The 12,792-nt window shown below is 41.3% G+C and overlaps 1 protein-coding gene and 1 non-coding gene across 4 annotated transcripts in view; one reads left to right on the top strand and one right to left on the bottom strand.

Annotated features, from left to right (window-relative positions):
• Positions 1-1,778: 1,778 nt before the first annotated feature.
• LOC133509582 (cilia and flagella-associated protein 47-like) overlaps positions 1,779-12,792 on the bottom strand; it is a 68,054-nt gene continuing 57,040 nt past the window's right edge. For all 3 annotated transcript variants that reach the window (XM_061836747.1, XM_061836757.1, XM_061836762.1), the window contains 7 exons: positions 12,677-12,760; positions 12,484-12,610; positions 9,667-9,845; positions 8,833-8,992; positions 6,246-6,407; positions 3,230-3,398; positions 1,779-3,126 (listed from right to left, as the gene is read on the bottom strand). In XM_061836747.1, coding sequence (XP_061692731.1) covers positions 2,950-3,126; positions 3,230-3,398; positions 6,246-6,407; positions 8,833-8,992; positions 9,667-9,845; positions 12,484-12,610; positions 12,677-12,760 — 1,058 coding nt within the window. In that variant the 3' untranslated portion in view covers positions 1,779-2,949. The remainder of the gene's footprint in view (positions 3,127-3,229; positions 3,399-6,245; positions 6,408-8,832; positions 8,993-9,666; positions 9,846-12,483; positions 12,611-12,676; positions 12,761-12,792) is intronic.
• On the top strand, positions 4,661-4,733 carry trnai-gau (transfer RNA isoleucine (anticodon GAU)). Its single transcript has one exon. It is a non-coding gene; the product is annotated as a tRNA-Ile (tRNA).

Genomic DNA, 12,792 nt, shown 5'->3' with positions numbered 1-12,792 from the left:
AAATGAGACAGAGATGAATCATTTAAAGACTTTCTACCCCATTAATGTGACCATTATTTCATAAAACAAGTGAATTTTGCTGTATCTCTGCAAGAGGCAAATTTTAAAAAAAAGTGACAACAGTGATCTGTGACAGAAGAACAACAGTCGAAGTAAAAGGAAAAAGTGAATATATGGAGTCTACACACCACTGTTTAAACACTAGGTTGTGAAAGAAATCGGACAAAAGAAACTGAACTTTTTCCTCTATGAATTTCATCGATAACACGAAGAAAGCAAGTGAAAAATTGTTTGTAGTCTCTTTGAAAGAGAAAGCAAAAAAAAAAAAAAAAAACCTGAAATAGTGCAATTGCACAAGTGTGCACACCCTCTCGTAACTGGAATGTGGCTGTGTCCAGAATTAACATTCAAATTCACGTCAAATGGGGATTCAGCAAGGCCACTGTTTTCCACCAAATGAAATAAAAATAAAATATTTGCAACTGTTTATACTTGTTCCCACCCTAACTAAGCCCCTAGTTCCGGCTGAGGAAAAACATCCTTGTTGACCTTTGTGGAATTGCTCAGTACATGAGGTCATCTGGACAGACTTTGACACACAATGTGGAAGGAATGTCAGAAATTAATCTACATTAAGAATAAAAAAAAAAAAGAAAAAATGGAGAAAACGAGCATATGTTAGAATGATGGAGACGAGACAATGATGGAACAATAGTGAGGGGGCACTGGAGTAAAACAGTGAAAGACAAAGAACGTGAAGATGGTGTGCTCGTATTTTGCATATGGGTTGGCAAAACAAGGGTACGCAGGCAAGGAGATGTACGACCACCCAACCCACATCGTCATTCTTGGGTGTGTTGCCATGGCAACAGATGAGCCATGCTAACTGGAAATGAGTGGTTGTTCTAATGCCTGGCTTAATAAGAAAATACAACAATGAAATAAATCAAGATATTACAATCAATTGCCGTTGGGTCAAAGAAACAAAAACAAAACGTTGCGGCTGATTCAGACGCATTTTTGAGTTTCACTTGAAAAGCTCAAATACAGCGGTATCTTTGGATTGCTATTGAAATTTTTTAATCGGTTTTCAATTCAGTTTTCAAACCGCACATGCATCAGCATATTTATGCATATAGGATATACTCTCATCTTTTCTCCGTTCATCTCAGCTCTCACGTGTACAAAAAGGTTCAGACAGGCTTCAGTGAGTTGCTGCTGCGCATGTGTGTGTTGTGTATAAATTGACTGATCGAGCCGGAATTCTAGCAGCAGGATATGAAATATGCTAATGAACTGAAGTAATAATCAGCTATCATCTCTCTGTGTCGCTCACATCGCACACGCACGCACACACGCGCGCACACAGAGAGATCTGTTTCCGTGCCACCTGGAGCTGCAAGACCAGTTCATTTCATGGACAACCCAAGCAGGCCAAGTTCATTGTTGACTATTTTGCGTGATGTTTCACACAGTACGATGAGATTTCAGACACACACTCAAGAGGTGTAATTTAATAATGAAAGACAGGTTTCAGGATATGTTCACAGTCTTTCTCAAGGTTGTCCAAGGTGTAAAGTATAAGCCCCCAATTTAAGCGACGAGATTTGAACCCGGGTCCTCAGAACTGTGAACTGGATATGCTAACCAGTCACCATCCTGCCTGATTGGGATCATGAAGTGATAATATATAACGTGAGTCACTTTAATGACTGTTAAATTGAAGCAATCATGCCGAAATAGGATGCATGCAAGATGGAAAGATTGAAAAAAAAAAAAAAGACGGTGCTGTCAATCATATTATAGTTTAGCCACATAGCCTATTCCAATGTCAAGTGGGCCAGACCAGCAAAATCAGAACATAATTGACATAGATAACGAGAACATGTTGTTTTTCCTCTATGTTTTAATACAGAGTAAGAAAAGTACATTTGGGAAATCTTTATCCTATGAACTAGCCTTTTAAAGAACAATATAGTAACCTCATTAAAAAAAAAGGAATTTTCAGTAGTTTATCATCTATTATATACCTGATGACAGTCACGATATGTAAAGGCACAAAACTTTAAGATTACAGGAACTGGAAAATACTGTATCGCTCTTTAAAATGTCATCAATTTAAGAAGATCTAGGGATTTCTTCCACTCCATTTTCTACATGATAATTCTCAAAACCTAAATTGCCTTCTAACCGTACAAATCCGAGAACTATTTCAAAAGAGAAAGCGATCACCTGGCCTCTAAATGTACAGTGGCGTCTTGAGATATGAGTGACCCGACTTACTTTTTACGCTTACTTACGCTTTTTCGGATATGATGCATCTTCTGACTGAATCTTTGCTGTGACTTCCAAGTGCCAATTTGATATACGAACAGTAAAAGTAGCACAATGAACAAATCCTTAAATCATCCACAAACTGATTATTCTTTACATGCTATTTGTTATTTTGGTATGGTCTCATAAAACGTAAGATGGTGCGCCGTGATCTGACACCAAATAAGCGGAAGAAGATGGATGGATGGAAATAAGATGGAATAATATGATTGCCATATTCCTTATTAAATACTTTACAAATATTTTTGTTGGTTTTTGAGAAGGATGGAACGCATTAATGACAGTTCCATTTATTTCAATGGAGAAAGATGATTTGAGGTGTTTTTTGAGTTATGAGCACACGAGCACAAATTAAACTCATATCTCAAGGCACCACTCTACAGTGGTTCCCTTATATATTAAACTTACATTAAAACAAAGATCATTCCTGTATTTAATGGCATTGAATGAACATTTGTTGCATCCAGGAATCCAGAACTCTTGAGCCAGGACATACCGCATGTAAGGGGAAGATTGTTCCAGAATTTGATCACGCTCAGATTCATCCTACACTCTATATTGCAGCCACTAGTATGTCTTGACATGCCTGCAGAAACGCAAGAAAGAGGCTAGGAGTTATCTGCGAACTTTCAGCGGTGATGAATTTGCCAGGGCCGGAATGTGAAGATTCCGTGCTACAAAGTTGGGATGGTGTTCATTGGTGGCTCGGAGTCCAGAAGCATTGTTGGGTAAAGATGCAAAGAGGGGAGGAGTTACACCTCTGACATCATACATCCACTGCATCCCTGATGCCTGTGGTAATGATTTCTCAGTTATAAATCATGCAACCTCTGTAGAGCTTTGAAATCACATACTGTATATTGTATAGTGTGCAATAAATGTGGCTTCGGAATACCTGGACGGTAAGTCTCGCGTTGTGTCTCTTATTTTTGACGGTGGGGGTGAAAAACACATTGATGAGGGCGCCGCTGGAATCCACGGGTGGCAACATTCCGGAGGTTGGAGTTACAGAGAATTCATCGCTGCTGCCTGGCTGGAACGCTGCAGTAAACGGCTCGGGTCTCCTGAAAATTTGGAATTGAAATTAGACAGACAGATGGTCAGACACATTAAAAGGCTGTTCAGTTTTGATCTTTAATGTCACCCCATCAAATGGACATATTTATTCTTCTTTGATTAGCCGAAAGGAACAAAAGACTTAAAGCCTTGTCGCACGCCACTTGGCAAGGCACCTGACACACTCGACTTTCCAATTCATTGTGTGTGTCCTGAGGTGATTGTGGCAGATGGTGTCTGATGCTCAGCATCGCATCATCGGATAGAAGAGCGTTCTATTCTGAAGTGTTGACGTCGTGAGGTCAAAAAGCTCCTCCAATGGGAGCGGGGCTGGTGGAGTGATTACTCAGTGCTATTTTGGTGGACTTGTACTGTAATCACGGAGGGTGAAATGGAGGAATTAAGGCACAATAATTGTGGCCTCCCTCTATCCAGAATTTTGGGGTGATGGATAAATCATACACCAAGACATCTCTCCAGGAGAACTTTCAAATTCCTGAAGCGCTCTTCTTCGAACTAGAACGCGCACAAGTTTTAACTCCGAGCTCGTAGTGTGAAAATCGTATGGGATATTGCCATTCCCTTTATGTCGCTGCTGCGTCACCTCCTCCTTAAATGAAACATAGTTAAGACTTTGTTTTCCAACAATGACACATACATATTGTCGAGTTGCTGTCCAGTCAGTAGACGTCTTTCCTGGTGGTTGTGTCAATACTTATAAATATGGGATGTCCACAGCCCCGTTGCCATCGTCGTTGCGCTTTGACGCAGGGGCCCCTCCCAGTGAGCAACTGCAATGTGGAAGGCCTTTATAGAACTTGTGCACCTACGTCATCAAATCACGTCACTGGCTGGAAGTGTCGGTCGAACAAACCATTCTTCAATGCTAAGTCAGCTAGAGACGACAAAAGTACGACCCCTAAGTATGAAAAAACGTCTTATAGCACGATGCCCAGAGTTTTGTCCGATACCATTAAACATTTAGAAGGTGATAATAAACCAAGGTAAGTGGAAAAATGATAGACACTTGGCATAGAGGACCCATATTTAATGCCAAAGTCGATGTTTTCATCGATAAGAAATTGGATGATTAACCAGCTTCCGCTTGTCTTGGACAACTGGACTTACACATGGATCTGGTGAGTAAGTTGTCGAAATTTGCATGGAAGAGTTTGAAACCGTAGAAAAGTCTGGACGCATACAAATACTTCGTTGCTGGATCTGTTCTCAATCAAGAATAAATCCCACATAGTGATGGAGCCACTCGAGAGGCCCTGTAGCTCAGTGGTTAGAGCACTGGTTTGATAAACCAGGGGTTGTGGGTTCGTATCCCACTGGGGCCTCCACTCCCTGAGAAGGGTTGCGTCAGGAAGGGCATCCGGCGTAAAAATTGTGCCAAACATATGTGCGTTCATCTGAGATGACACACGCTGTGGCGACCCCGAAAGGGACAAGCCGAAAGAAACTTACTTAGTGATGGAGCCACTCGGATTTTTCAATACAAATACCAATATTTAAATAAATGATCCCTGATTTTACACAAACTTGCATTCATTAACTATGATTGGAAAAAAAAAAAAAGACAGCAAGTCGGCTCCTCCATACACGTTAAACTTTGGTAAACTTCTCTGTGACAGACGTTTTTTTTTTAATATGCAATTGTTCTCAAATGAGTCCAATGCGTATTTAAAAAACGAAAACAAACCGCTGGAATAGGCTTCACCCCCCCATACGTTGCGGCCACACGTTGAACTTCGGTAAACCTCTGTGTGACTGACGGTTTATTTTCTTTTTTTAAACACTCATTGGACACATTTGAGAACAATACATATTAGAAAAAAAAAAGTCTGTCCCCCGAGGTTTACTGAAGATTAACGTGTGGCTGCAACATGCTTCGTGTACGTTGGCGATGACTCCCTGTCGTTTTTTTTTTTTTTTAAACGCATTGTTCTCATATGAGCCAACTTGGCATTATAAATACTTCGTGGGGATTTGAGATTGAGAAGAATAATTCCTACCTGAAATGAAGCAATCGCTAGAGTCGTGTGTATTTGGTTGGGCACCATCCATCACGTCTAATACCCGAAATCCATCAATCTTTTCTGGTCTTTTCAGCTGGTATTCTATAGAATGACCTCTTTGAATATCTGTCTCGTCTGTTGTAAAAACCAGCAGGACAACAAGTCTCCCGCATTGTGTATATTCTGCTCCGGTTCAATGTCCCCCACACTTGTTAAGCAGCTCTTTGTGACCGGTAATATAGCGCCGTGAAACTTTTGATGTCACGTGCACAAGCTCTATATCAATCTCTGAATATTTCTATAGACATTGCTCATTAAAATGGCTTTTCTGGATAAGGTGTATTATCCTATGGATAAAAGATCAGAACCTTTGGGGATCGTCCTTCCCATAAGGGATCACCAACTTTTTGGTTATCAAGGGTTAGTATATTAATAGACATTTCTTAAACAACAAATGTACCCAAATTACCCTAAATTATGTTAATATTGATAATTAATCATCATTGGGGTTGTAAACAGTCAACTTAGATATAGATAGACGTCCATATTTCAAAGTCCTTAAGAGGTGCATTATCTGAATTACTTTGAAAAACACTGATCGAGAGTTGTTTTTTTTACACAAATCGACTAGCTCTTCGGTAAGCGGCTGGGATCCCACTGGGGACAAGAACGGGGCCACTACAGAAGCTGTTGAAGAGACGCTTCAGCCTGCACTGAGTACCCACACCTTTCCCCAACAACCCCCAGATCCCCAACATTACATAAAAAGCCTGCCATTGAAAACAGAGATACAGTATGGAAAACATTTATTTCAATAGAAGCAAATATACACACCGAGTGGTACTGGTCAAGTAGAAGCCCAGTGCGGATGTTTTGCCAAACTCGGTCACGTCTGTGTCAATGACATCATCAACCTGGGGCTCTGTGGCGATGACATCAAGACAAAACTCCCACATTTGTCCGGACACATGCTGTACCACCAGTACTGCTGAGCACCTGTGAGACACACACACACGTATTTGTGTACATACATCTTGTGTTGATACTCAAATTCAGTTTTCAGTATTTTTATCTTATAATGCCTCAGCCTCCTCATCTCACGACAAGCAGATACTGATACTAGTGTGTGTCTGTGTGAGTGTGTGATAGAGTGGTGGTAGTCGCACAATGGGGGTAGTGGTGCACCCCACGTCGCTTTCTTACAGAGAGGAGTAACTGCAAAGTGTCGACTCTGGCAGGGTACGGCACCTTAATGGACTTGCAGATTAAGATTGAGGCAGATGAATGAGTTCTCTCACCAGGAAGCAAAAAAGCATTGCATGAGACATACAAGAGCTGCCCATTTGTAGCAGTAATAATGTTATTTGCAGTTAAACGTTTAAAGGGCGCACAGCGGTGTGCATCATTTGCTTCAGCGTCGTCATTGCACAGGGAATTCTGAGTTTGCACAAGATCCTTGCTCGGTTCGGAAAAAAATTTAAACAGCAGAATTGAAGGTTGTGTTTTCAAGACTTGAAAAGGACAAGAAAAATCCAAAACAATTCTCAGAATTAAAAATAGTTGTACTATGAGATACGAGTGATGCGACTTATGGGTTTTTCAAGATACGAGACATCATTTGTGAACTTAAAATAACGACACAAGAGTGCTATATGATGGCAGATAGAATTAGTAAATACCAGCCCTTTATTGCAATTTATAACTCAGTCTGAGTTTATTGTCAAACAAAATATCAAAGAATTAAAACTTTTTAAGACCATCCCTTAGCCTTTCATCTGATAGCTCAAGACTGCTCCTGCCAAGGCAATTATGAGCATATTTTTGTTACAGCTCTGGTATAATATGGTGTAACACTTATTTGAATACAGCTACTGCAGCAAAATATGTAGAAAGACAATATAACAGTACTCTATTCTTTATCCTCGGTGAAGACGATAATATACAGTAAACCCCACACAAGTTCTAGGCAGGATTTTCGCCACTGCAAAAAAATTGGCTGCTGCATCTCAGAAGGAAAGCGTGAAGTATGAATTGGCCTTTTTGCAGCCCCGAGGTGGCCAAGGTGTGCACCCCAGATGAGAAAGCATGAGAAAAATGATTTTGTGAGGTGGCACGTTTGAAGACATTGCAGCCGGCCTAGTGTGGGTTTTCTCCGGGCATGGCAGTTTCCTCCCATAGCCCCAGAACATGCATGGTAGGTTGATTGAGGACTCTAAACTGCCCATAGGTGTGAGTGGTTGTTTGTTTGTATGTGCCCTGCGATTGGTTGGCGACCAATTCAGGGTGTACTCCGCCTGAAGATAGCTGTGAAAAGCTCCAGCACGCCTGTGACCCGAGTGAGGTTGAGCGTTTCGGAAAATGAATGAATACACAAATTATGTCACTATTTGCATGGACTCCTGGATGGAATTGAAAATCACTGATTATTGTGTCATTATTATTTTTTTCAATCAATATGTAATTAATGGACCTTTCTGACTGGCGATCTTCAGCTCTGCCCCCCTTAGCAAACAGTTGCCATCTCCCACAATCTTCCAAAATGGCGACTGAACATAACAGGTTTGAAGTGGACCCTCTATCCCGCATTCCAGATAATATTGGGGTATGTTTTTTGCCAAATGCGTCGGAGTTGTCCAAGAGGGTTTGAAAGAGAGGTCCCAACTATTTCACGCAAGGATATGTACACGGAATTAAGATTTTGGACGGAGCAGGACGAAATGTCAGTTTCAGCGAAGCATTGGCGATCGATGCAGAAAATTTTGACGCCTCACAAACTTCATATTGAAATCCAACAGGATAAAATAGTGGAATTGTACTGTGCATGTAAAGCAGGGTGAGTACTTTTTACCTGGAAAGATCACGATTAATATGGCGGGTCAAGCCAGGGGTTAAGACAATGCGACTATCTGATTGGCTATTATTGTACGAGTGATTGAGAGGTCAGAAAGGTCGATTGGGTTAAATAATTTACAAAGCCACTTATTCACTTTTATAGTGTTTTTCGTCAGGCCAAAGAAAAGGCTATGCATTTTTTTCTGAGGCTCAGCGACCTAAGGACGCTTGTGGTACCATGGCATCCAAAGGGTCTTCAGTGAACCCAACAGACGTCATTTTCTACAGTGGGAGGAAGCAGGAAAGAACCCACGCAAGGCGTAATGCATGCAGGTGCAGGCTGTCCCAAATTAATGCAGACGAGGACAAAAAAAGAATCCAGTATTTTCTCAGCAAGTCATCTGTTATTTACAAAGCGGCAGTACAAACTGAGCGCTCTCACTCCTGTCGTGCCTCTGTATCGTGGCAATATTTATCTGACTTCATATTTGCTTTCACACAAGGGGGTGCAACACTTGTCATATTTTTCCACATATTGGAGATGCTGATCCATATATGCGTACAGCTTTGTCTGATTTTGCGCGAGCACCTGAATTGTTTGACTGGATTGTGAATCAGATTGATGGTGAGCGTTACAACGCCAGTCCTGTGGTCCCTTCTTCCTGCCTCGACTGAGGCGGTCAGGTAGTCCTCGGTTTCACTCTCATAGCACACCTCACACTGGAACTCTTCCACAAGTACGTTGGACACTGGAAAAGTCAATCAAAAAAAAAAAACAGGTTGGGCAGCTCAGAACACCCATCACATCACAGTAAATGGGATTCTTCGAGGTTTGGACAAATTTCTCCCCATTCTTAATCGAGATAGAACTCGGAAGAAACAGAGCTTTTGACCCTGTACACACGGTACTAATTTGATTCAATGCTTTTTGATGCAAACGTCATTGAAATAATATGTACATATAAAAAAAGTCAGGTTATTATATCCAGAATTTAAGACTGAAAATTCTACTGGAATACGCAAACAAGTCATGCCAGTGGGCATCTCCTGTAATCATGTCTCTTTTTTTCATTTTTGCTTCCTCTTCCAAGGACTAATTGGCAAAAAAAACAAAAAAACAACAAAAAAAAAACAACCATATAAATCTTTCATCGGGTGCTTTAAGAAGAGATATGATCTGATGCGACATGTTATAAATTGACTTTTAATTTTCATCAATAACAAATGGGTGTTTAGTTCGGCCTCTTTGACCTTAAACATTGACCTGTGTTGCAGACACAAAACCTCAATGATGAACTGACATCATTTACAAGACAGCTTAAATCCACAAATGACCTCCTCCATGGATGTAAAAGACAAAGGTAATTTGTTCCAATGTTGCCACTCTGAAATCACAAAAAGAAAAGATGCATGTGAGTCAAACCTTCAATTCCAGTTCCAGTCCTTGGCACAAATCCAGTGAGCTGGACATCAAACTTCTTCTCAAGCTGGCAGCCCGCTTCACACTGGACGACGCAGAGCGGCGAGTTATCAACAGGAGTGCTGACGGGAATCCCATAGAGAGGGTAGATCCAACAGATGGTTGACAGCTTCTTTCTTCCCCTGTTCAATCAGTGTGAAGAGCATACTTAACACCTCATTATTAGTCATTAGAAGCAAGTGACAATAATACGACGAGTTCAAGCGCAAAAGCCGACAATAATAGTGGTGCACGTAATCGCGGACTTCCTAACACCGCATCGTTCAGTGTTGGATTTCTCAACCTTCCCTTCGCCGATATTGTTCGAAAACAACTATATGAACCTGATCTTGATAATAGAAGCTACAAAGATACCAGACTTGACAGTCTAGGATTAAGAATTAATTTAAGATTACGTGTGAGAACAAGACTGGAGTTCTCGTACTCACCCATTACTCTTTTGTTAATTACAAAGCATAAAAAATACAATTTCGGTAAAATTGTTCAGTGAATTGAAAATTTTGGACTCCATGGAACTTTGAAAGTTGAAATGGGATCAAAGACCTCTTTACCACCTCTTTTCAACATGCAAAATATTAAGTTATAGGATTTTTCCCAAGAATTAGTCCACGCTTTATAAAGTACTATTGAGATATGTTTAAACCAACTGTTCACATCACAATGGACCTTTCCGACCTTTCAATCGCTTGTACAAGAATAGCCAATCCGATAGCCGCATTGTCTTAACCCCTGGCTTGACACGGCCCTCTCGCAATATTGCCCCACAAGCAATGCTGGTTGTCAGTAGCGTGCTCTTGGAAAAGTTAATGTTACGAAGAAAATGGTCCTCAGATGCAATTGGGGAACATGCAATTCTGATAAAAGGTATCCTGCTAAGTTATAAGGGGCCTGGTTGATTCATTTTCCAAAGCCTAAAACTCAGTTGATGAAGTGTCTACAATGGATTAAGGCTAGCGGAAGAGCGCACGCACAACTAAATGTGGACAACATCAACTAGCACAAGACTGTATGTTCGAGTTTTATTGAATTATTATCGGTGCTTTATACATTGCGGGAGAACAACTTTCACTTTATTAGCGTATCACTGACCTGCTGAATGAAGTGTGTCATGTTTTATGCCAAAGAGTCCGGTTAGTGATACGTAAATGCGCGACGTCATGCAAGAGAAATGTCCATTTGTCTATTTGTATCGCATCGGACTTTTAAGACAGAGCACTGGGTTCCATTACGAGCCAAGTCAAATGAACACAGCCACTCACTTATAAAGACTACAATAATATTACTCGTGATCTTTCCAAATAAAAAGTACTCACCCTGCTTTACATGCGCAGTACGATTCCACTATTTTATCCTGTTGGATTTCAATATGAAGTTCGTGAGGCGTCAAACGTTTCTGCATTAACTGCCAACATTTCACTGTAATGCTGACATTGCATCCTGCTCCGTCCAAAATCTTAATTCCGAGTACATAACCTTGCATGAAGTAGTTGAGACCTCTCTTCAAACTCTGTTGGACAATTCTGACGCATTTAGAAACAACATACCGCAATATTATCTGGAATACGCGATTGGGAATCGACTTCAAACCTCTTCTGCTCAGTCGCCATTTTGGAAGCTTGTGGAATATGGTAACTGTAGCAACGGGTTTGGAGCTTAAGATCACCAGTCAGAAAGATCCATTGCAGAGTACTGCTAAAAACCATTCAGAAAGTACTCCTGATTATGCTTGATAAGATCACACGACAAAATCCTCCTCAGGTCTAGAATGTCCACGCATGGGATGATGTTTTTAAAAACATACAAACATCATTCCTTTGCAGTAAAAAAGAACAGACTATATCGCCAAAATATTCAGTTAACCTGGGTCACAAACAAGGGTAACAAAGGTCAACAAGGGACAACAACAAGGGAGAGCCAGAGCCTATCCCAGCTAGCTTCGGGCGAAAGGCGGACTACACCCTGAACTGGTCACCAGATAGTCGCAGGACAGTTATCGACAGTATCAGTGAGCGGGAATCGATCACACACTGCCCACACCCAAGTAAGACGTGTGTACCACTACAGCCTCAGTGACTCTCAGATTTTAAATGTATGTTTAAAATCAGTGGTCATTTATAGTTGGTCTCCGAGAACATTTTTTTCTGCTCTATTATTAAATAAAATTGAAAAAATAAATGCATGCGATAATTCTGCATTCTTCAAATAACAACGGCCAATAATCTTTTCACATCTATACAGAAACGCTGAAGACAGGTAAAGAGTTTTGCAAACTCTTCAGCCATGGCATTTTGCCCAGATGTGTGTGGTCTTGTTGTCACTTTGCAATAACCCATCCATCCATCCATCCAATTTCTTAGCCGCTAATCCACACAAGGGTCACGGGAGTGCTGGATCCTATCCCAGCAGTCAAGGGGCAGGAGGCGGGGTACACCCTGAACTGGTTGCCAGCCAATCGCAGGGCACATAGAGACAAACAGCCACACTCACGATCATACCTAGTGGCAATTTAGAGTGTCCAATTAATGTTGCATGTATTTTTTTTGGGATGTGGGAGGAAAGCGGAGTGCCTGGAGAAAACCCACCCAGGCACGAGGAGAACATGCAAACTCACACAGGCGGGTCCGGGATCGCACCCGGGACCTCAGCACTGTGAAGCCAAGGCTTTCCAGCTGAGCCACCGTGCCGCCCACTATGCAATAACGATTAGATAATTTTACCATTTGTGTTTAAAATTGCAAAGGATGAATCAAAATAACGCACCTTTTTCCACTTGTACTGGCGTTGACGGGCTTCATAGAGATGGATAACCAGGCCTGTTGGGGGTCCGTAGACTTGGGAGCAAACACCACCGGTACATCCAAACTGCCCCCCTCACTTATTTGTACACCTGTGGAAAAAATTCACATCTGTTTTGCCCCTTCCAATATTAACCATGATATAAAAGTAAACACACCGTCGGTATGGCTCAGCAATAGCGAGAACGCATCCTTGTCAGGAGTCACTGGGAGGCAGTCCGGAGAAGCACTTGGATCCTTATCTATTACACGTACACAAACCAAGAAGTGACGA

This window comes from Syngnathoides biaculeatus, chromosome 2 (assembly GCF_019802595.1).
Source record: "Syngnathoides biaculeatus isolate LvHL_M chromosome 2, ASM1980259v1, whole genome shotgun sequence".
Classification (NCBI taxonomy): Eukaryota; Metazoa; Chordata; class Actinopteri; order Syngnathiformes; family Syngnathidae; genus Syngnathoides; species Syngnathoides biaculeatus.
Note: the sequence above shows the minus strand (reverse complement) of the source record. Positions and strands in the feature narration are given on the sequence as shown.